The sequence below is a fragment of the Leptonychotes weddellii genome, chromosome 14, assembly GCF_054177405.1.
Source record: "Leptonychotes weddellii isolate Sample4059 chromosome 14, ASM5417740v2, whole genome shotgun sequence".
Classification (NCBI taxonomy): domain Eukaryota; kingdom Metazoa; phylum Chordata; class Mammalia; order Carnivora; family Phocidae; genus Leptonychotes; species Leptonychotes weddellii.
Genome location: NC_138382.1, coordinates 73,697,547 through 73,721,373, shown reverse-complemented (window position 1 = coordinate 73,721,373; position 23,827 = coordinate 73,697,547). Strand labels below are relative to the sequence as shown.

The 23,827-nt window shown below is 57.5% G+C and overlaps 1 protein-coding gene across 3 annotated transcripts in view; it reads left to right on the top strand.

Annotated features, from left to right (window-relative positions):
* Positions 1-2,209: 2,209 nt before the first annotated feature.
* The window catches only part of EEIG1 (estrogen-induced osteoclastogenesis regulator 1), a 34,513-nt gene continuing 12,895 nt past the window's right edge, over positions 2,210-23,827 (top strand). The window contains exon 1 of one of the 3 annotated variants that reach the window (XM_081803683.1): positions 2,210-3,184. In XM_081803683.1, the coding sequence (XP_081659809.1) occupies positions 3,039-3,184 (146 nt within the window). In that variant the 5' untranslated portion in view covers positions 2,210-3,038. Of the gene's footprint in view, positions 3,185-21,955; positions 23,060-23,827 lie in introns of those variants that run through there. The other 2 variants (XM_081803685.1, XM_081803686.1) reach the window with 2 other exon arrangements.

Here is a 23,827-nt window from a genome sequence, read left to right as displayed (position 1 = left end):
CTACGCATGCAAAGTACACCCAAAGCTAGTGTGACACAGGTGGTCAGTGTTGAGTCAGCTGGATTTTGAATCCTTCTCTGATGGCTTCAGAGCAAGGGGTCTTAGCCATATCACACTGACCCCCCTCTCTATGTGGAGTCCCCAAGCCTCAGTGTCCCAAACCACGGCCAAACTGCCAATGTGCAGCAGAGCCAGGATTCTAACACGGGTTTGTCTCACCCCAAATGGAGCATCCTGAACTGGCACCAGGCTCTCTCCCTTCTCCAGGCACCATCTGGGAAATGAGGAAAGGGAAACTTCCTGGGCTCCCAGCCCTGAGGCTAAAGAGACATAAATATCCAACGGAGCTAAGTCTGGTGGCCAGGCCCACCCTGCTTCCTGTTAGAGCAGTTTGGGGTTACTCGTGGTCATAGCTGAGGAGCCAGCCAGGGCTTGAGACCTCCTTGGCTGGTCCTCTCCTCTGAAATCCCCTCCTGGGGTCAGGTGGGCCTGGGCCCTTCCTCTGTGGAGCAGGCCCAGCTAGGATGAGTGAGGAGAACACACCCCACAGAGCAGGTAGCATAGCTTAGCCCTCTAGTGCCTGTGCTCCAAGTTTAAGACCCCATTCCAATGATCTAAACTCTCTAGGCCTCAGCTACCCTAGCTATACATGGGGGTACATAATAGCAGTGGGAGCTGCTCTTACCATTTTTCACCTATCTGGCTTAATTGTGTTTTCTAAATTATGGGACCAACTGGAGGGAAGTAGAGGTCATCATCCCATTTTATGGCTGGGAGGCAGAAAGAAATCAGAAATCTGAGCCCTCAGTTACATGTCTGGACATAACTCAGCCCCAAGTCCAATCCATTTCTGTCTCTCAAATGCCTCTCAAATCTATCCTCTTCGCTTTCTCTCAGCTCAGAGGTTCTGCCTTCATCATTTCTTGCCTGGATGCACAAGGTCCCTCAGCCCTGTTTCCCATATTCTCTCCTCCACACTACAGGCTGCCAGAGCCAGCTTCTTACAACAAAAAACAAATCTGGGTCACCCTCCTGTTCAAAATGTGTGAATGGCTCCCCTCCTTACTCTCCTCCACAAGACTCTAAGATCCAACCACTACTGGCCTTCCAGCTCTTGCCCCCTGCCTCTCGAATCTCAATGCAGCCAGATGGAAGTACTCACGGCTTCTGTGGGTACCACATTCTCTGTCCGCCAGGCCTCTAGAGGCTCCCTCTGCATGGCCCCTGCCTAACTCAGGGCATGATGCATCCTGCCTCTAGCGAGCCTCTCCAGTCGCTGTCACAGTTCTCATCTACCAGATTTGTTGCTGCCTGTGTCCCTGTCTGCTCCTTCCTCCACCTGATCTTGGGCTTAGATGGAGGCTGGAGAGGAGAGGGCCACCAGGAACTCAATGCTGGGTCTGAGCCTGGTTTCAAGCAGATTGCCCCTCAACATTTGGGGACTGAATGAATGAACTACAGTGTGTCCAGGGTCTGGGAGGTACGAAGCTCTGGAAGCGGTCTCTGTACCCAGGGCAGTTAATGTAGTCAGAGAGACTAGCAATAACTAGCTTAAGAAGCTAACCGACAACAAAAGGCTTGGAAAGCAGCTTGCGGGAGAAGCTGGGTCTAGCACAGGTTGCGTGAACTGCTCCAAGTCACTCCCTCGGCGAAGCCTTTGCAGACACTTCCTTCTCAGTGCTCAGAACTAGAGATTCCCAGGCGGAAGACCTGCTTGGTCTAGTTCTGGCCACCTCTCTGGGTGTTTTTGGAAAAATGGGACTCACTGCCTCTGGGCCTGATTTAGTGGCTAACGAGCTCAAGTCTGGGGGTACACTGGAGGGCCGTTACAGCCAGTGTTCATATTGTTTCTTCTCTTCATTGTTTCTTCTTTTCTTCTGCTCGCGCCCTCCTCCTGGCCGGACCAGCCCGGGCTTCCCGCCCCGCGACCTCCCACTGCCTTCTCCGGGCCCCTCTCCCTTTCCCTCCGCCCCGCCCCGATCGAGGAGGCGGGTCCAGCCGCGCGACACACCAATCCAAGCGTCCTGAGCCCCCTCTGCCTCTCGCGAGTCCCGCCCCACGCCGCCGTCCGCCAATCGCGCTCCGCACCTGCCCCGCCAGGCCGCCCAATTGCAGGCAGGCTGGGCCGCCGGCGCCCCGCCCCTCCCGCGCTCGGCGGCGGCTCCGCGGGCGGCCGCGCTGGGCCTCAGCATTCTCCCAGCGGCGCCGCGTAGCGTCGGGCTCGGGCGGCCGCGTCCGGCGCGCAGGGGGCGGCGCTGCTGCTCGCGGGGTGCTGGGCAGAGGCGGCGAGCGAGGCGGGTGCCACCGGCCGGCCGGAAAGGCGCCTCAGCTCCGCCGGGGCCCGCGGCGCGGGACCCAGGACTGAAGAGGAGGCGGCGCCCCGACTGCCCGGGCCCGGTGCCCGCCCGGAGGGGGCCGTGGCCGGCCGTTCCCGGCCCGGACTGTCCCCGCCGCGCCTCCCGGAGAGGCCCCCCCAGAGCTCCCGGTCGCCCCCTGGGGGTGCCCTCAGCCGCCCCGGACTCACCTGCGCGGGCCGCCGGGCACCCAGGTGCGGGGGCGTGTGCGCGGCTAGGGCGCCTCCCCCGGCCGCCAGCGGGGCGGGGGCGGGGTCGCCCGCCGCCTTCGGCTTCACCGGTCCGCCAGCCGCGCCCGGTAGTGCGGCGAGAGCCCCCCGGTGACCGCGGTGCGGGATGCTGCCTGCCAGCCCGGCCGCTCGCGCGCCCTCCGCCACCCCTGCCCCTGCCTCCTGGGCCATGCCCCGCTGTTTACATGCAGGTGAAGCCCCCGGCCACTCCGAGCCGCTCCGAGCCCCGGCTCCCCGACGGTGAAGCCAGCCGGCCCGCGAACTGGACTGGTCGCTCAGACCTGGGCCCTCCGGACTTAGATCCCCGCCTGCTCGGCCGCCTTCGCCACCATCTGGGCGGGATCCGGCTCTGATGTTTTGAGGAGGGGGTGTGGTGTAGGGAAAGGAATCCTGGGGATTTCTGGCTTCCCCCCCTTTTTTGGCCTTCGGGGCTTCAGACTCAGGGAACTCGCTCATGGCTTTCTTGATGAAGAAGAAGAAATTCAAATTCCAAACCACTTTCACCCTGGAGGAGCTGACTGCGGTCCCCTTCGTGAACGGAGTCCTCTTCTGCAAGGTCCGGCTGCTGGATGGCGGGGATTTTGTCAGCCTGTCGTCAAGGTAGGAGCTGGGGCAGTCGCGCCTGCGGGCGGGGGGCGGGGGGCATGATGAGTTAGATCTAGCCACTTGGCACGTGGAAGCGCCCCTGTGGGCCCAGAGAGTCCTGGGGATTATGTGTGTCTGGGGCAGGTTTGCACAAGGCAGGGCTGAGTGATCTGGGAGGTCTGGGCCTGAGGAAACTGGCAGGGTGCCGGGCTGCAGGTGACCAGCTGGATAGGTGGGGGTTCGTTCTTTCAGCCCCCTCGTGGGGCCTTGCACACAGGCCCATTCCTCAGACTTGCACAAAGAGCCCACCAGCATTTGTGCCTGGAGGGGCTGAGACGGGGAGGAGTATTCCTGGCCACCTTGCACCCAGCTGGCCGCTTGGGCTGTCATATGATTTAGAGCCTGGGCTAGCCACTGGTTCCCAGGCACCCCCGGCCTGGCTGGAGGGAGGTGGCTGGATTTTGGCCTGCCCAGCCCTCTCTGAGTGTCCGTCCTCTTCTGGCTGTGGCTGGGCTGCTTTGCATTGCAAATGCCCTTGTCAAGGAGGCTGCCACCCTCCCTGAAAGAGGCTCAGTCCAGTTTGGTTTATGGATTCTTCCCCATCCTGCAGGTCCAGCTGTCCAGCTCATTGCCGAGGGTGACTGAGTTCCTGAGCTGCACCCACTGACTGTGCCCACCTGGGGTCACATGGTTGGGGCTTGCTGGGGGGAGAGTGTCTTGGAGTCTGACAGATGGGGGTTCAAGTCCTAGCTCTATCACTTTCTGGGCCCAATACAGGTCTCTGTCAGAGTTGTGGAGAAGTTTCAGTAGATAGAATGCAGTACAGGGCCTGGCCCAGTGCCTAGGACATGCTGGTTCCCTTCCCTGGTCTGTCCCTTTGCTCCTCAGGCCTCCTTGTGGGCCCAGTTAGCTGGAGCTGCCTCACAGTTCTGAGTTGGAGAAACTGAGGCCCAGAAAGAGGAAGTAAGTGGCTTTCCAGGAACCTCACAGGAGGCAGTTGTCAACAGAACTTGGCCTATTTGGAGACCTGTTGGATGAATCTGGTGGTCTGGGAGGACGCCGGCAAGGGGGTGGGGGGTGGGTGGGCATACAGCCTAAACCAGATTTAGGAATCTCTGGTGCAGACAGGGTGGGGTGCCTTTTCTCTGCACTTGGGCCCACTCAGGCCGGGAGGCTCCCCAGTCTGCTGGGAACTGCTTATCTGAGGAATTCAGAGAAAGGCTGCCCTTTGTTGTGGGGGCTGGTGGCAGTCTCCGCTGCCTGGGAAGGCTGCGATCCCGAGCCCATGGCCACCCACAGAGCTGCCCAAGGTTTTGGGGAAAGGTTGTGCTCAGAGCTAGGGTCTGGAGTCAGCCACTCACTGACTGGGTGACCTTGGGCAAGTTACCTAAACTCTTGGATTCCAAGAACCGGCGACTGTTGGTGAGGTGCTTCCCATTTTACTAGCACTTCTTCCTTAATTCCTGGACTATGCCATGGAGTGGGGTGGAGGTGTGGGGGCGGGAACTGTAGGATTATTATCCCCATTTTACAGAGGTGAAAACTGAGGCTCAGGGAGGGAGTGATTTGCATGAGCTAATACAGCAGAGCCCAGATTCCCTCAGGGTGTGCTTTTAACCACTATCCTGTTCCACCTTTGAGCCTTCGTTTCCTTGTCTGTGAAATGGGAGAAGTCATACCTGCTCCTAGAGTTGTGAGGAGAATGGATAATGGCTGTGCCACGTCTGGCTCAGGCAAATTGTGCAGCAGTTGTGGTTACTCTGGCAGAGGGGTCCAGGCCCCAGGCCTCCCACTTTTTTTGGAGGGACCAGCCAGAGTCAGCAGAGGGCCCACCCGTGAGCTAGGGGTGGAACAGGGTCTTAGATCCCACTGAGGAATCTGTATCTAGCCCCAGACTGAGGCCTCCTCCCAGGCACGGGGGCCACTGTCACCCTACCTGTCAGCCTTTCCATTGCCCTAAACCTGCCCCCTCATCTGGGAAAGTCTGGAAAGTTCCAGGTTTTGGCCCACAGTGGATTTCACCTTTGCCTCCCCTTCTTCCCTCCTGGCAAGGGGCCATGGATTCCCTGAACCCAGCTGATCCCAAACAGCCTTTCCCAGCCCTCATCCTGGTTGAAACCTGACAGCGTTGTGGAGGGAGGAGCTGACATTGAGCCCCCAAGGCTGGGCACTTAGTGGGCTCTGGGTACCTGTCAGCTGCTGGGCAGGTGTGGCTGGAGGGAGCACACAGGGACATTGGGACCTGAGGCTGCTTTAGAGCTGCTTTGGCTTTTGCCCAGGAGTTAGGGGTTCCTGGGCTCCTACCTCCTCCACGCCCATCCCGCCCATCCTGTTCTGCAGCCTGGGAGCCTCGCCTCACAGCCCACCTCTCCAGATGGCCAAGGCCCCATTGTTTTGGAGTTGGGGTAGGGTCAGGGGTGATGACACCTGCTTAGACCTTGGGCCCAGATCCAGTAGCATACTCTTCCCAACCCCAGGGATCCCTGGGATGGCCCAGAGACTGCTGGTGGCCACATGGGTGTTGTCTGAGTAAAGCAGGCCTGAGGCCCCACCCCTGCAGCACCCGCCTTCCTAGCTGGAGTGTTTCCCTGTGTTGGGTGCCATGGCAACAGCCGGGTACACAGCTCCAGCCTGACCCAATTTGAGCAGGTAGAACAGGTGGTATATCGCGCTGTTCCCCAGCCTCATCTTTCTGAGGCCTCCTTACAAACCATAATCCTCACAGCTCCCGTGTTCCGAGGGCCCACGCTCTGTGCCAGGGTTTTGCAAGTGGTGTATCCATTAATCCTCTTGGCCCTGGGGATGGGGGATGGGGGGGGGGCGCGCCGAAGCCAGAGAGGTGAAGCCATATGCCAGACGTCACCCAGCTGGTAATGTAATTTGGAAGATAACCTTTTTATCATTAGGGTTTAAACTGCCTTGATGTGCACTTCCTGAATGCTAGGGACCTGCCGAGCACCTCGGACGTGTGATCAGTTGAGCCCGGGAACCACTCCGTGAGCTGATGAGGACACTGGGCTCAGGAGAGCCGAAGCGATGGGCCCATTTCTCTCAGCTAGGGAGTGGCAGGGCTGTGATTTAAACTGGGCAGGCCTAGCTCCAAAGTCCTGCCTTGCCTTGGTGGCAGAGGGCTGGAAGCAGCTACAGCCCCATGGGATGCCCCAGACGTTTGAAGAAGGTTCTTTTTATTGGGTGGGGTGGTGCAGGAAAGTCATTTGAATACTTTGGAGGCATCAAGCTAGATCCTGAGACAAAGGGGCCCTAGGGCCACAGGTGGGGGTGAAGCTGAAATCACTCCCAGGGATTTGGGGCCAGGCACAGGCTGGCCCGGGGGTACATGGTGTTTGCCAAGGTCCCTGCTTGGGGGCCATCCAGGCACATGCATCCACATGGCATCTGGGAGGCTTTCCCAGGGGTCCTGGGAGGGAGGCAGACGTCCCAGCCAAGTCTGGTGAGTTGGGAGGCAGCAGGCCGGGCATTAGTCTCTCAGGGCAGGCTGGGTGCAGGCTTCCAGCTCTGAGCCAATCTATCCTTCAGGCAAGAAGAATCCCAAACATCCCAAGAGGTCTCTGTGCCCCACTGGCATGAGTCCTGTGGCCTGGCCCATGCACGTGCTGGTGGTGCCAGGGGAGGGAGCGAGAGGGAGGCGTTGATGTACCTTCTAGCAAGTCCTCTCAGGAGGAGACTGGCGGCCAGTGCGGTAGGGAGGGCCTGGTGCAAATGAAGATGGGGGGTGGCCAGGCCGGACCCCTCCTGGCCTTGGGGGCCCAGCTGAGGGGCAGGGGGGCAGTGTGGCCTGGTTTGCCCATTAGGAGGATGGCTCTTGGCTGCTGAGTGGAGAAGAGGCAGGGAGGCCTGACCAGCACCCCGTAAGGGACAGTGGGAGTTGGCTGGGTGGGTTTTGCCAGCGTGGCTGCGTGGTGACAGTCAGAGGGAGAAGAGCGGGCAGCCTGGAGAGAAGGTTGGCAGGCAGAGTGGGCAGGTGGGTTTCCCGGTCCTGACGCGCCTGGCACCACACCTAGTGCTTAGTGGCTGCCAGAAGATGGAGGTTCACTGGGTGCACAGTGGCCAAATGTAGCGAGGATTTTGCTGCCCCATACTGTGCTCTAATAGTTTTTGACAGAATAAAAATCTAGACTTTTGGTTTCTTTTAGACTGGGTATCCGGCCGCAGTGCACATGGCAGCGTTTGTCCCCAGGGGCTTTGCAGCTGCCTTCTCCGCGGGATGCCCGCTCTGGCTCCTGACCCCGCTGCACACCTCTGGATCTCCGCCATAGTCTGCCTCCCTCGTTTTACCAGGTCCTGCCTGGTCCCGGGGGCCCCTGTGGAATGCCTTCCGCCTGCAGGCTGAGCAGACAGACAGCCGTGCAGCGAAGTCCTGCTGGCAAGCTGCAGAGGCCACCGCAGGCAGCCAGGGGGGCACCAGGCCAGCCGCTGGGTCCCTGTGGGGTCAGACTGTGCTGCTAGTGCCCGTGGTGAAGCCTGAAGCTGCCCAGCCTGGGCCTGGCCTTGATGTCTGCTCCTTGGACCTGGCCTTGGCCGCCAGCTGGCCACACCTTTGGCAGATGCCACCCTGGCAGGCCCTGCCACCTGTCTGCCAGCCTACCAGTGGCAGAGCCCTGACCTGAGGTGATCTGGTTCTGTGGAGGCAAGGCTATTCCCTGAGGCCCGTTCCTCCCGTTGAGCTCTGTCCTGGGAGCCACTCTGGCCACAGGTTCTCAGCAGCAATGACATCGTGTGTGCGAGCGCCCTGAGTGCCCTTGAACTCTGCTTGCTCAGTACCCGGAAGTCCCGACTCACATTCGGGAAGCCGTGCTGAGCCTTGTGACGGCTGCTAGTTGTCTGCTCTCGTGTCTCAGGAGCCTGGGGACTGTGTGTGTGCAGTCTAGTGACTGCCGTGTGGTGACCCTGCGGTCACCTGCCTGTTGCTGGGGATGGGCAGTCTAACACCGTGGCAGCCGGGGGAGGTTTATCTTCATGCTGCCAGACAGCTACGGCGAGGTTTGAGCAGGGGGGAAACGTCAGACTTGCTCAGAAAGAGACCCGGCTGGGGGCAGTGGGAGGCGTCTCTCTTCATTATCCAACTTGTCTGGCAAGTGCTTCTGGTCGTGGGCACACCAGGCCAGCCCCCATGGCTTCAGATGTGCTCTGTGACCTGAAGTCTGTCATCCCCTGGGCCTCTGGCTCTCCGTAGGTCACACTAGCCAGTGGTGGCCTTGGTGAGACCTGAAACTGCCCAATGTGTGCCTGCTAGTGGTGTCTGTTTAGGGCTGTGCTTGCAAACCCTTGGTCTCTACTCTGAGCCTCTTTTGGCACCTTGGGCTTGGAATAGCTCTCACATGCAGGCTTGGAGCCGCCAACCCCTGACCCTGCCCAGATGTCAACCGAGAGCCGCCAGCCAGCAGCCCCCTCCAGCCAACTTGGTTCAGCAGTTGGGAGGAGGCAGCTCTGATGGAGGACTCGCTGCCTAGTTGGTCAGGCTGGTGCCCTGCCCCGGCCATAGGACTGGGAAGGACGTTCCGTCCTGCTTCTTGCTCCCTGTGTGACTTTGGGCAAGGAACTTAATCCCTTAGATCCTACCAAGGGGGGCTGGTGGTGCCTGCCTCGCAGTGTCCTTGGGAGGACACGGTGAGATAATGCCTGTCAAACGTCCAGCGTGGCTTCTGGGACATGCTAGAAGCACAGTACACACTGCAGTCCATCCTCCCGTCCCGGCGCTGAGTCACAGCGGTGGGCTGGGTGGCGCAGCTCAGCTCCCCCCGACCCCCCACCTGTCCCATGGCAGCTGGTACTTCTCTGTGGGCCAGGACTGACCCTGGGGTGCTGTCCCTCTCTCCCGTGATTCTGTGGGGTGCTGTGGGGAGAGGGCATTTTCCACACGGGGCTCTCTGCCCTTCAGAGGGGTGGGAATGGGCCAGGAGCACACTTACTGTCTAAGGGGACTGTTACCTTGCTGGAGCACAGGGTCCCCAGTGGGTCTCTGTGCTTTTTTTGCCCCCACTGCTTTGAACCTGCCCCACCTTGGTGTGCTTGGCCCTGAGCCCGTGCAGTCTGGGGCACTCTCCCCAGGAGGGCCTGGGCTGGGGGTGGGGGGTGAGGTCTGCCTCTCCACAGCCAGCTTTAGGACCTACTCTGACAGGCCGACAGTAGCCCCCCAGCTCGAGGTGGAGGGCCCCAGTGTCAGACTCTGCTGGGGACAGGGGGGTGGAAGCCAGGGGCCCCTCAGTGGGTGGGAGGCCCCTGCCTCTCCTGGTGCTCCCCTTGCTTGCACCACACCTTACTCTTCTGGTTGTTTGCTTCTGCAGTTACCTCGACCTCAAGCTCCCTTCCCCCACTGCTTCACTTGGCTAAACTCCTGCTCAGCCCAAGAGTTGCCTCCTCTGGGAAGACTTCCCTGGACTCTTTTGCCCTCTCTACCCACTGTGGGCCCTCATGTCAGGACACTATAGTCTCTGTCCTTGCCTCTTAGCTCCTTCCCCAGACCGTGGGCAGGAGTGGCCTCCGTTGCATCTTAGTCCTGGGGCTTCTGCTGCCGGTTGGTGCTGGCACGGGGCTGGGACTTCTCTCCCCTGGCACTGAGCCAGTGTGGGCACTGGTGGTGCTGGATCGTGTGCCGGATGGTGTGCTGGCCACAGCCAGCTGCTTGGGTCCGGCCCCTCCCCACCCTGGGGCCAGAGGTATCAGTCCGTGTCAGGAGCAGCCCTCACCCGCGCACCAGGCAGCTGGGCACCGCTGTGGGCTCAGAGGCCGTGACTGAGAGGCAGCTGGGGGCACCGATGGCTTGTGTGGGGTGGACCCTCTGTGGGAGGTGGGGATGCTCCTGGTGGGATGGGGAGGAGGAGGGGGCTGGGGCTGGGGCTCACCCCGGGCTCTGCTGTTGGGCCTTGGCAGCTGCTCGCTGGCTCTCTGACAGTGGCCAGAGGCCTTGTCCTCTCAGCCTTGGCTTCTTCCTCCATCAGATGGTGTGGGGGTGCTCATGTGAGGGTGGGAGGGGTACCTGTTCAGCACAGGGCCTCGCACCTGGCAGCTGAAAGCAGACCAGACTTGCTGAGCGGGGAGAAAGTGCATAGCGCAGTGCTGGGGAGGGTTCTGGGGAAGGCAGGCAGGGCATCCTCTCCTGCCACCGCTTCCTCTCTGAGAGCAGACATGCGGGGGCAGAGCACACCTGCAGCTCCCAGGCCCGCAGGGGACAATTTCCTGAACACCTTCCGTGTAGGGGGCCTGTGGTGGCTCCAGGGGGCAAAGCCCTGCCATCACAGGACCCCTCCCCAGGAAGCAGTGCTGGGTTTGGTCCCAGTGAGGAGTGGGCAGGTGGTGGGGAGAAGAGCAGCCTGGGGCAGAGGGAGGGCAAGGGCAAGAGGGCCGAGCAGGGAGGAGCCCAGCGGCCCGGGGGGCCTGGAGTGGCAGGAGGCCATGGGGAGGGGTTTGGACCTTTTGGAGGGGGGAGCCCCAGAAGGGTCAGATTTGTATTTTAGGACCACCAAGGGCAGCCATGGGGTTGTCTCCTTGGGGCTCCAGTTTGCAGAAGGGGAGGTGGCTGTCAGCTGTCATCATGGAATGGTTCCAAACAAGGCTCGAGCCTCCTCTGCAGTGGGAATGAACAAGCCGCTGCTACTCACAACCAGGACGGGCGTCATAAACAACGTGAAGGGAAGGAAGCAGACGAGCATGCTGTGTGATGTTGTTGATATAAAGTTCAAAAGCAATCTGATTCAAAAAACCCACCCTAATATGAGTCAGGATGATGGTATCTCTGTTGGGGTGGCAGTCATGCCTGCAAGGGGCTTCTGGGGCCTGTCCTGCTTCTTAGGGGCTGGTTATGGGTTCTGAGAATCTGTGAGCTGAACACTGACAACGTGTGCACACATGTGTATCAGCAACAGCCGTGAGACATCCGACGCCTCTGGGAGTGCTGGGCACCTCTAGACAAAAATGAGGCGCTTCCTTGGCTGCCTGGAAGTCTGGAGGAGGTCCTGTCTTCCCAGGGTCTTGCTGGTGGGGCAGTGTGAACCGTCCTGACCTGATAAGCATCGCTCCTGTTTATGAGGCTGTAACTCATCTTGGCAGCTGCCAACGGTCTTCTCCGGCAGCAGATTTTCCTTCTGCTGCTTGCGAAAACCCCAGCGGGGGCTGCTGGCCTGTGGGGCTTGGCAGTTCAGAGGGAGAATGGGCTCCTGAGGCTGCCAGACTGGAGATCTCTCTGAGCCGTGCTTTCCTCATCTGTGGAATGGGGTGGTAAGCTGCTTGGTGTTTGGATTAAGTGGATTAACACCGGTTATGTACCCACCGTAGCCCCCGGCACAGAGTAAGTGCTCAGCGACGGCTAGCAGTGATTGGTATTAATCCAGGACAGTTATTGGAGGGAACCCAGGGGCAGGAGCAGAAGGGAAAGGTCCATGTTCCTCTGTCTCTCCTTTGAATTGTTTCTCTTCTCTCTTCCTGCGGTTCACCTAGTCAGCAGACATTTGTGATTAGAGCCAGGCTGCTGCCCTGGCCTTGCATTGGGCACTGGGCCCAGCAATGACCAAGAAAGCCATGGTCCCTGACCTGGGGCCCATGAGCCGGGGGAGGGGGGAGGGGGGAAGCGGGGGTAGACACCATTAGCTGCATCCGCTCTCAGAGTTCTGAGCACCATGGGGGAGGGGAGGCATTGGCTTCTCCCACCTGCTCTGGCCCTAACCCCTCTCTTTGGGAGTGACTGACTGGGTACTCTCCCTGAATGCCAAGAGAAAGCTCCAGCACCTCCTAAACGTTTTGAGTTGGCTAAAGAGGAATCACATGGACCTGAATGAGAATGGCCACATGCATTTTGGATGCAGACAAGACAGGCCCTGGCTTATTCTGGATGTATCTCCAGGGTCCCCCTTGGGCCTGGCTCAGTGTAGTAAATGCTCAGTTAATATGTGTGGCATGAGTGAATGATGGAGGTAGTGATTGGCCCAGGGTCTGCCTGAGTCTGTAGGAGAATCAGGCATGGAGGAGGAGGTAGAGATTGGTGAGTCAGGGCCTCATGGTCCCACCTGACCCTGAGCCCTTTGTCCTGCGGTTGGAATCTTGGGGAGATGCTGAAGATGGCTGGAAAAACACATCTGAGTCTGTGAGGAGATGTGACTCTGAATGAGCGGTCTCTGAGTATCCCTCAGTCACCTCAGAAGACCAGGGAGCCATGTGTGGGGCAGTGGGAACATCTGGGGACAGATCAGAGGTGGCAGTAACCCTTGACCCCTTGGACTCTACAGAGAGCCAGAGGACGTGGCGCAACCATAGCTGGAAGGCCCTTTTCCTGGAGAGGGAAGAGCTTTGTAAGAAGGCCTATAGCAGCCCTTGTTGGGAGCAGGGCTGTGCAGGTCACTAATTTAATCAGACACTTCCTGAGTACCTACTGTGTGCCAGGTGCCATCCTCAGGACTCAGAAGCAGCAGTGAGCGAGACAAAGGCCCTGCCTCTAGGAGCTCCATGCTCTGAGACACAGGAGCCTTGTTCTTTTCTCGCCATACCTAAGACCCAGGCCCAGAAAAGGAAGTGATTTGTCTAGCTGCAGTAGTTGGGGGAAGGGTGCTTTCTGGAAAGACCTAATGGGGTTGGGGAGGGGCTCAGAGGATAGGGACATCACCCTGACTCGCTTAAGACCAGCCATTCAAGGAACAGGGCTCTGAGGATGGGATTCACTCCCGCCTGTCTCTGCTTCCTTGGATGATTCAAATGCCACCCAGATGTGAGTCAGCCAGGAGCGGCCCAGACAGGCCTGCCTGGGATAGCCCAGCCAGGTTCAAGGCTGGGGGAAACATTCAGATATGTGGTCTTGGGGTGGGGAAGGGAAGGCTTCATTAGGGGCCTGACGTGCCTGTATTCCCACTGGACCATCTGAGTTACTTCTGCTCGTTGCAGCCACATCCTTCATTCAACGTGAGTGCCCTCTGGGGGTGGGCTCCTGAGGTGGGGCTTGGGAGGACAGATCAGCACCTCATGTGTGACCAGTGGACTTCTTGCGAGTTTGCTCATCTGTGAAGTAGGCGGTGGTTATGCCTACACAGTTAATGCCTGGCGTATGGGCCAGGATGCCTAGGAAACAGGAGCCCCGCTGGGACACACTGGGTACTGGGGGCATCTTTGTCCAGGTGCATGGGATTGGACCAGCACTTGGTCAGAGCTAGAAGTTTACTTTGGATCCTTTCAATGGCCTGCTCTCCTCTCGGGCTATACGAGCAAGAGGGAGTGGCCCGTTGTTGTCAACTGAGAAGAGCATCCACAGGCCTCCCCTGGGTGGTGGGGAAGCCTCGTCCGTGGCCTGACTGGGTACGGAAGGCCGAGCAGGGAGGCGATGTAAAATGGGGAAGCTGGCACCTGCCTACTGTGGGTTTTCTGATCCAGCTCAAGCTTTGGGCTGGTGAGCGGCAGGATTCAAGCTCAGGTGCATCTGACTCCAGAATCCTTACTCCTGACCCTGATGCTTCCCCACCAAACCTGAGTGATTGGTTGGCCCCCTACTCCTTTTTCAATCTGGAGTTGCTGCAGCCCCCAGTGGACTGTCCACTCTGTACTTCCACGGGTCACTCGCTGATGCCAGGAGCAGGGGAGCAGAGACGGGGTCTTGGGCGACTGGTGACACCGCCCCCCCCAGCACTCCCATGTCAGCACAGAGTGGCCGGCTTCTAGGAACCGACTGCTGCCTCATCCTGTTGCAGGAGGAGTGGCTGGCTGTGTCAGAGCTGCAGCAAGCTGCTTCCCTCGCGCGCGGCCCTGAATTCCTGGCAGGAGCCAGATGCTGCTGGGCTGCCACGTTGGCCACGTCGCTGGGATGGAAGCTCTACCGCTCCACGGCCCCTGGATGGACGCCTTGGCTGGTCCCCGGGGTGGGCCCCTCCCCAGGCGGCTGTACTCTCTTCTCTTCGGGGAAGCACAGGCAGATGTTGTCGATTTAAATTGTTTCCTTATTAGACTCTTGCCTCTCCCGGCCTGGGCTGGGTTTCATCAGCCCAGAACCTTGGCTGCATCACTGCGACTGACTGCTCGCTCCGCCAGGAACCCAGCCAAGGACTGGAGATCATGGAGTGGGCGTGGCTGAGGAGGCACTGACTGGGCTCTGTGACAGCCCCCTTGCCCCCCAGGGCTGCTGGACCAGCTGGGAGGGACTTAGGTGATGCAGCCTCGCTCTGGTTACCTGTCATTGTAGGGGCTGGATGGGAAGAATCCCGGGACCAGCCCTCTCAGGAACCCAGGAGCACAGCTGGGGCTGGGAGGTCCCTGGGGTCCCCCTCAGTGCTCCTGGGTATGCCCCTCTTTTAGCTGGGGGCCCACCTCCTGCATCAGAATCCCAGGTGAGCTTGTTTGAGAAGTTTGGCCCATGGGGCATCTGGGTGGCTCAGTCGGTTAAGCGTCCTACTCTGATTTCGTGCTCAGCATGCCCCCCAGGACCCCCAGAATTTCCATCTCCAAATGTCAGTAGCACTAAGGTTGGGAGAGACACCCTGCCCTGTAGTCTAGTTCTGGCAGCGCCTGGGAATCTGTGTGATGAGCCAAGGGTTTTTCAGTGTTCCCTCGAGTCTGAGAAGCCCTGTTCTGCCGGGCCTTGCTTGTGGCCATGACTGAGCTGCTCCTGGCCAGACCGGGGCTCCATGCTGGGCAGTGGTGGTAACGAGACCGGTGTGCAGACGAGGCCATTCAGCTGGGACGGTGAAGTGCAGACGTGGGTGTGGGGTCACGCTGGAGCCCATTCCAGGGTCTGCCCCACTAACACCCTGGGTTCCCTTCTCCTAACTTTCTGTTCCTCTGATGACTGCGGGCCATGTTGTGTCTTCAGTCCGACTCCAGGGAGAGGCACCAAATGGCCTGTTTGGTCCCTGTCTGCAGGGACCCTGTGGGTGTGGCAGCCTGTGGCCAGGAGGTGGCTCCCACTTGCACTGACCCCTTGTCACCTGAGTGATGGAGACCCTGGGGGTGCTAAGGCTCTGGGATCTTATTGCACTTTCCGGGTGGTGATGCCGGTCTGGGCCAGGCACTGGGGATGTGGCAGTGGGCTGACCTTGGGGAACCATGGAGCCTGGACTCTGGGGTGGCTGCTGCCGGGGATCCTGAATTTCTGAGCAGCCTCTCAATGTGAGGCTGAGGATGGTGGCTCACGTCAACCTGACCTGCCACCCTTCACAGGCTCTTCGGTTGCTGGGGCCTGGGAAGAAGCATTTTCCTTCTCCCAAGTGCCCACTTACCTTCCTGCTTTTGAGGGGAACTGACACGGGGAAGAAGTGAAGATGTGGCCTTGGTGTCAGGTCAGCATCCAACCCTGTTCTGTGACTTGGGGCCTGTCCTGTCTTCTCTAGATCTCAGTTTCTTCATCTGTAAAATGGGAATGATAATGGCACACATCTCATAGGATTGTGGTAGAATTCAGTTGGTCATATATATGAAACATGTATCCTGTAGCACGAGCTCAATGAATAGGACCCGCTTTTACTATTGATTAATTAAAGATGAGCCTGGGGGGCAGGGAAGGTGGTCTAGAGTGAGAGTCCCGCTCTTCAGCTCTGTCCTGGGCTCTAGGGAGACAGTGGTGACAGAGGAGATGCCGTCTTCATCTGTGGGGCTCCAGTGGTGGCCAGCTGCCTTCCTTGGTCTCTGACACACAGCAAAGCAGGTACTCGGAAGACGTGGCCACACACACCGTGTTGGCAGAATTCTCTGTGTTCCCCATCCAGCTGAGCAGGAGGGAGAAGCCAGACACAGCACCATGGAGTTATCCTGACAGCCTCAGGTGATGGGCAGTGAAGAAGAAGTCAGGGCTCCCTGAGATGGACCTCCTGGGGTCACTCGCCAGCCTGATCCACCTCCCCCCCCACCCCCGGGCCTTCTCTCACCTCTTCCTGGGCCCCACCTCCTTCCCTCGGGGTCTTCTTGGGCTGTTCCCATTGCCTGGGACATCCCATCTAATCTGTCCCTGGCCAGCCTCACCTTGAGGTCCCAGCTCTGCTGTCACTGCCCCAGACCAGGTCAGGCCCCTGTCTGCACTCTCGGAGGCTGGTGGCAATTATCAGTCACTTGTGAAGTGTCTGTCTCCCCCACTCAACTGCGGCCTACTCCGGGAAGTCTGCCCCTGCCGTGTCCCCACACCCACCTGGGCCCCGTGCCAAGCCAGCACCCACAGTAAGTCTCTGTGGATGCGTAATAGAGGCCTTGGTTGGGATTTGGGGCCAGGGACGCTCTGAGGGAGTTCTGCCGGCCTGAGGACGTCAGCCTCCTGTGGTGCTGCTCTGCCCTATTTTAGGACAACCCAGAAATAACTGAATTCTGCTGCTGGGCTGGCCACAGTGGGCTGCGGTGGGTGGAGGGCTCGCCCTGTCTCTCTGGGGTTCGGACGTCTAATTGTATATCTTAAAGCTAAAAACAAAACTCCCCTGAAAACGTAGTCTCTGTAATTACCTCTCCCTGGCAGCATGGAGCTGGGGACTCATGCCTGAAACCCCAGGCTGGGGCGCCCTGGGGTCCTCATCACCATTTTCTGGGGGTGGTGCCTGGTCCTGTGGGAGGGGGAGTCTGGGCCCAGGCCTTGAATCAGGGAGATGAGGGGCCACACCCCCTTTTGCTTTTGACCAGCCCTTCTAACCTCACACCCTTTACTCATTTTTCAGTTTAAATTTCGATTATAGAAATGATTCTTGGACAGAAATGAAGATGGCCCTGGTGTCCCTCATCACCCTAGCCAGGCCTGCTGTGAGCTCCCTCCTTCCTTTGACCATTGTCCCCTCATGCCAGCATGCCGATGAACAAGCCCCTCGCCTGGGAGCCCGGGCTCCAGGGTTCTGGATGCCTCCTCTCTGGGCTTGGCTACGTCATCTTTACGGTTCTGCTTTCCATCCTGGCCTGAGCCACATCGGCAGGGCGAGCCGCGGGGACACCCAGTCCTGTGTTTTCTTAACAAACGTCTTATTTATGATTTTTCTTCATAGATGCTCATTGGTTTTAATTCTTTGACGCTTCCTCTCTTTCTAAGATAGGCGCTCACTGTGCCTCCTGTCATTGCAGATGGACGTGAAGGCTGAGGGTGCCCAGGCAGGCCGGGTCCCTGTCCCCTGGGCCCACGGTCCATCAAGGTCACAGTGGTGTGAGGTGGCACTCGGCTTTCAGGGTCCTAGTCACCCTTCAGGTGGGCATGGGGCCGCTGCTATTCCTGGGGGTCATTCCCCACAGTGGCTTTGTGGCCTCAGACCTCACGGCAACGCTGAGCCCTCCCAGAGTTCATTTCTCCCTGAGTCGTGCTTTTAAAAGAAGCCATATTGGTAGTTCCAGTTCAGAAGGAAAAGAAAAGGACACAATTCCCCTCCCCTCGTCTCTTCTGTGCTCCCCTACCTACCTGTGCACCCATGGACGCCCATGATTGCTGGCACCGCTCCACGGTTTGGAAGCTGGGCGCCGAGATCCCCTCTCCGGCCTCCCTCCCAGCACCCACGCCCCTCGCTTACTCAGCTCCGGCCACGCTGGCCTCCTGGTGCTTCAGTAAGCCTGTCAGGCCTCTCTGGGGTGGCTGGCCCTCCTGCCCGGGTTGCTTCTCCCCCAGGGCGTGGGTCACTGCCTCACCTGCTTCAGCTCTTTACTCAGATGTCCCCTTCCCTGGTCCCCGTCCCTCACGCTCTCCCCACCTGGGCCCTGCCTGCCGCCTCGCCTGGTTCCTTTTTCCTCCATAGCGCTTAACTGCCATGTGGTGTGTGTTTGCCTCATTTTGTCAGTCTCCTGCCCGCGGCCAGACTAAGCCCCCCGAAGGCAGGAATTTCAGTTTTGTTCACTATTTATATCCCCAGGGCCTTCAGCAGTACCTGGCAGCTACTAAGTGCTTACTAAAAGGTTCACAGTGAATCAAGCTCCTGAGATTTTCACAAACCTGGCCTGGCCAGCTCCCACTTGGGCTCATGGCCTCCTGCTTGGCATCCTTATTCCTGCCCTTTTTATGAACACCCCTCCCCTGCCCCAGAGCCTGAGTTCCTCTCCCTCCATTGCCCCTGTCCTGAGCCTGGTGGGACTCCCTCTCTCCAGGGCCAGGTCCTGGCTGTGTCATCGCTGGTTCTGTGACCTGGGCTCCAGACTGGCCCCTGCTCGTCACAGCTCTGCTGCTGGGGGTGAGTTGGCCTCTCTGAGCCTCACCTTCGCCACCTGCGAAGCGGGTATGGTGACACCCACCTTTCAGTGTTGAGGAGTGCCAGGTGGCACACAGTAGGCCTTCGGGAAAGGGCTGCTGCTGGGGCATTTATTTTACCCTGCCGTGACCTCCTGGGCTGGACCGGGGTGGGGCTGTGAGCCTTGTCCCGTGGGAGTGGTGGCATTTAATCGTGTGTGTTTAGAGCCCTGTGGAAACAACGGGGAGGCTCAGCGCTGATCCCGTGAGCCCTGCCCCGGCCCATCTTCCTGTGGAGGGAGAGGAAGGTGCCTGTTACCTGAGCCTGGGAGGGCAACGGGTGGCCCCACCTGGCAGGCCCACAGGAACCCGGAGAGGGCCTCAGGCTTCCTGGCCCGCGTTCCCAGGGCAGACTCACAAAGGGGAAGGGAGAGAGCCTTCAATCCCAGACACTAATCCTAATTCCTCTGGGTGTTTCGACACGCCCAACACTGTGAGCTTCCTCCTCAGGTCTCCAGCAGCTGCTTCCAAGTCCTGGGCTGAGCTGAGTGGAGGGGGTGGGTGGAGATCTGAGGGCCCGTGTGGGAGCCATGGCTACCCCCCAGATCCCCCGTTTAGGCTTGGGCCTCTGGCTACTCGGGAAATGTTTCTGCTCTTTTTGGCCTTCCACCCACCTACTCTGGGGTTGCTCTCTGCCTCTGCCTCAAGCCAATGTGGCAAGACAGAACCACCATCAGAGTACAATTCAAAGACCTCACCATGGCCCTTGAGGTCGCGCATGACACCTAACCCCCTTCACCCTCCCCAGCCACATCCCCTCTGCTTTCCTCCCCAGTCCTATTCAGCCACTTGCTCCAGGCCACTTTTCCATTTGCCAAGCATGTTTCTACCTCAGGGCCTTTGCATTTGCTGTTCATGCATCTGGACAGCTCTCCCCAGTCTTCATGTCTTTGCTCCGCATGCTGGCCCTGCTCAGATGATGTCACTGCCTTCGGCGTTCCCCAGCCATCTGCTTGAAGTAGCAGCCCTCACCTTCTTATCTTTTCTCAGCAGTCCTGACCCACCTTCCCCTGTTTTCTCCGTGTTTCTCTCTTTACCTCACCTATCATGTTGTTTGGTCTTTCACCTGTTCGAAGCGTGCACTTCAGTGGTTTTTTAGTCAATGCACAGAGTTGTGCAGCCGTCGGCGTCGTCCCTTTTAGAACATTTTCATCACCCCGAAGAGACCCCATACCCATTAGCAGTCACTCCGCATTTCCTCCCGACTCCCCCAGCCCCTGGCAGTCACTAGTCTTTCTGTCTCTTAGGGATTTGCCCATTCTGGACGTTTCCTATAAGTGGGATCACACAATACGTAGTTCTTTGTGACTGGCTTCTCTCACTTAGCATTTTCCAAGGTTGAGCCACATTTTAGCAGATATCAGGGCTTCGTTTCTTTTGACTGCTGAATCATACATACCCCGTCGTGTATGGAGGCATTCACTGGTTGGTGGACATTCAAATTGCTTTCACTTTTTGGCTATTACGAAGACTGTGGACATACGTTTCATTTCTCTTGGATATACACCTAGGAGTAGCATTGCTGAGTCCTAAGGTAACTCTGTGTTAAACCTTTCTGGGCAGTGCCCAGACGACTTCCCAGAGTGGCCACACCCCCTTATGCTCTGACCAGCAGCGTGAGGGCTCCAATTTCCCCTCGCCAGCTTCTGTTATGATCAGTCTTGATTATAGCCTTCCTAGTGCGTGCAAAATGGTCACTCATTATAGTTTTGATTTGTGTTTCCCTGATGGCTAATGATGCTGCGCATCTTCTCCTGTGCTTACTGGCCACTTGTGTATCTTCTTTGGAGAGATGTGTGTTCAGATCATTTGCCCATTTTTAAATTGGGTTGTCTTTTACCGGTCGGTTCTAAGTGCCCTTTATATATTGTTAGCAGCAAGTCCCTTGTTATATGTAGGGTCTGCAAATATTTTCCTTCATTCTGTGGGCTGTCTTCTCCCTCTCTTGATGGTGTTCTGTGAGTCACAAAGAAGGTTAATTTTTATAAAGTTCAGTATTTTTTTTTTTTTTAATTTTTATTTATTTATTTGACAGAGAGAGACACAGCGAAAGAGGGAACACAAGCAGGGGGAGGGGGAGAGGGAGAAGCAGGCTTCCCAGCGAGCAGGGAGCCCGATGCGGGACTCCATCCCAGGACCCTGGGATCATGACCTGAGCCGAAGGCAGACGCTGAACGACTGAGCCACCCAGGCGCCCCTAAAGTTCAGTATTTCTATTTTTTCCTTTGTCACCTATTCTTTGGGCATCATACCTGAGAAACTGTTGTCTAATCCCAGAGCACAAAGAGTTATCCTGTATTTTTTTCTAAGAATTTTGTAATTTTAGCTCTTATACTTTAGGTCTTTGATCCCTGTTGAGTTAGTTACAGTATACTGTATGAGAAATGGGTCCTCCTTCATTCTTTTGCATGTGAATATCTCATTGTCCTAGCAACTTTTGTTAAAAAGACCTTCTCCCCTCCCTTCCCCCATCCTTTTGAAAATCAATCGACCATAAGTGTGAAGGTTTATTTCTGAACTCTTAATTCCATTCCAGTGATCTATGTGTCTGTCCTTACGCCGAAACCATCCTTCCTTGATTATGGTAGCTTTGTAGAAGTTTTGTAGTCGAAGACATGTGAATCCTTTATGTTCTCTTCTACTTTTTCTAGATGCTTTGACTATTCTGGACCCTTAAATTTCCAAGGTTTAGAATCAATTTATCAAATTTCTACAAAGAAGCCAGCCGAGATTGTGTTGAATTTTTAGATCAATTTGGGAGTATTGTCCTACCAGCATTAGATCTTTGGAAACATGACTGTGGGATGGGATGTCTTTCCATTTACTTAGATCTTTAATTTTTTTCGATAATGTTTCCTAGTTTTCCAGAACATATATTTTGTACTTCATTTGTTAAATGTAGTCCTGCTTATTTTATTCTTTTTGATGCTGTTGTGAATGGAATTATTTCCTTCATTTGATTGTGGATGTTCACTAGGATACAGAAATAATTGATTTTTGTATATTGCTCGTGTATCCTGAAACCTTGCCAAACTCTTGTAGTCTGATAGTTTTTAGTGGCTTCTTTGTGATTTTCTACATACAAGATCAGAGTATTTGCCAGGAGAGAGAATTCTAGTTCTCCCCTTCCACTGCTTTTTCTTGTTTGCCTGACCTCATTTTTCTCCTCCCACCACAGTGTAAGTTGGTCACTGCTGGGGTCCCTGGGCATAGAACAGGGGTGGCACGTGTTTGAATGAATGGATGGACCCAGCAAGGTTGGGTCCGGTGATGCTCCCAGCCCAGGGCTGCAGCTCCTCCCGTGACACCTGATCCTGACAGGGTCCCTGTCCCTCTCTGCTGGTGGTTGGGCACTCTTCTTCCTCCCCCTCATCTCTAGCCCTCACATTTTCTGCTTGTCCTCAGTCTTGGGGCTGCAGGGGGTTGCTGGAGTCCCCCGTGTCTTCATCAGACGAGACATGTCTTTTTTTTTTTTTTTTTAAAGATTTTATTTATTTATTTGACTGAGAGAGACAGCGAGAGAGGGAACACAAGCAGGGGGAGTGGGAGAGGGAGAAGCAGACTTCCCGTGGAGCAGGGAGCCCGATGCGGGGCTCGATCCCAGGACCCTGGGATCACGACCCCAGCCGAAGGCAGACGCTTAACGACCGAGCCACCCAGGTGCCCCAGGACAAGACACATCTTGCAGACCTCCCCAGGCCAGGCCCTTCGCGGGGCTTGCGGATGCTCCCAGGTGCCCACGAATGAGTGGGTGGTGTTCCTGTTTTACCCCTAAGGGTGGAGAGGTTAAGCCCTGGTTGAGTCATTCAGTGATGTGAGGGCTGTGAGCCCAGGTCTGCCTGACTCGTGTCCTGTTGGCCCTTGTCACAGCCCTGGCAGGGTGTGGGAGAAGCCTTGTGTGGAGCCGGCAGGGGGCTCCTCATAGTGGCTCGGCTCAGGGGAGGCGAGGCCAAGGAAACCAAAAGTATATGTTTGTTCCTCACTCATGCTGATTCCTCTGCCTGGTACTGTCTCCCCCACTGGCTACGCCCCTCTCTTCATTCCCATTTGAGCTTAAATGTCACCTCCCTGCGGCCAGTCACCTACTCTGACTCACCCTTTGCCTCCACCCTCTCCTGGTGACACTGAGTCATCCCTGGGGTAACTGTCAGTGTCGATCTGTGAATAAAGTCCCCTGCAGAGCGCTGTGCCTGACTTGTACTTGGCACTCGGAGACGTGGGTGCGTGTCTCAGGGACATGGCAGGGCACCGCTGGCCCGGAAACCCCGGTGGGTTCTGCTGCCAGGCTTTTCCAGGCTCTGTGGCCTGTGAACCAAGGTGATGGCTGAACGCTTTGACTGTAGTTGGGTAGTCCTGGGATCAAATCCTGCATTGTCAGTTACTGGGGATGTGGTGGTCTGGGGGCCTGTTGGAGAGAGAGGTTGCTGTCTGAGGCTGTGTGAGAAGCAGATGATGCCCCATTTGTGCTGACCCTCTCCCCTCAGGCCCCAGTCTGGCAGTTAACCTGTGATCCTGGGGTCCCCTTCCTCAGCTGTCCAACGCGGCCATTCCTGTTAGATGGGATGATGGGGCAGCAGATACCGTCTCTCACGCCGCCCCTTCCCTTCCGTGGCCACCCCTTCCTGAACACGGGCTCTGCCAGGCGGCCTGTGGGGGGACAGGGAGCTGCGCAGGGCCGTGGAATTTGTCACTGCCATCCCAGATCCTGCTGAGCAGCTGCGAGAGGCTGGGTGAGTGCTCCCCGAGGCTCCACTCACTCCCAGGGCACAAAGCATTTCCCTGTTAAGGGGGTGCTGAATTTTTCAGTGTGGTAATCCCCCCCACCCCGGCACAGAAAGAACTTGGGCTGAAGACCAGCTCCCCACTTAGGAAGCTGAGGACCCCAAGTTGGTGTCTCAGGCTGGTATGGTGAGAGTGAAGTGTGTGGCACTGGGAACCCACTGCTCGGGTTCAAGTCCCTGTTCTGCTGTGCGTGCGGTGGGCCTCTGGCCAGGGTCTTAGCCTCAGCTCCCGGGGTCTGTGAATGTGGGATTGTCCTAATGGTAGTAGCTGTCCCAGACAGTTGCTGGAAGGACTGGCGTGATCGTGGGTCTCTGGCCCTTGGAGCAGCACCACTAAAGTGCTGGGAGTGCTGTCTGGCACAGGGGAAGCGTGATACGAGCCTTAGATGCTGTTATTGTTACTGTTAACATTGTTGTTGTTGTTAGTGGTAAAGAAAGGGTCTCTGCAGCCAGGCAGCCCTGAGCGGAAGGCCAGCTGTTTCCTAAGGGGGTGACACCAGGCAGTTAACCTCGCTTTTCATCTGTAAAATGGGCTCTGGGGCCAGTTTGAGAAGACTGTTGTGAGGGTCGATTGACTGGCCAGAGGTCAGGGAGGTAATGGCAGAGGAAGGAGCCCCCCAAAGCCACAGAACAAGGGGAGGGGGCAGCGCTGGAAGCAGAGGCAAGGAGTAGCCTCCCCTCTGCTTGACCTCACCCCTACCTTGTGTTTTTTCATTT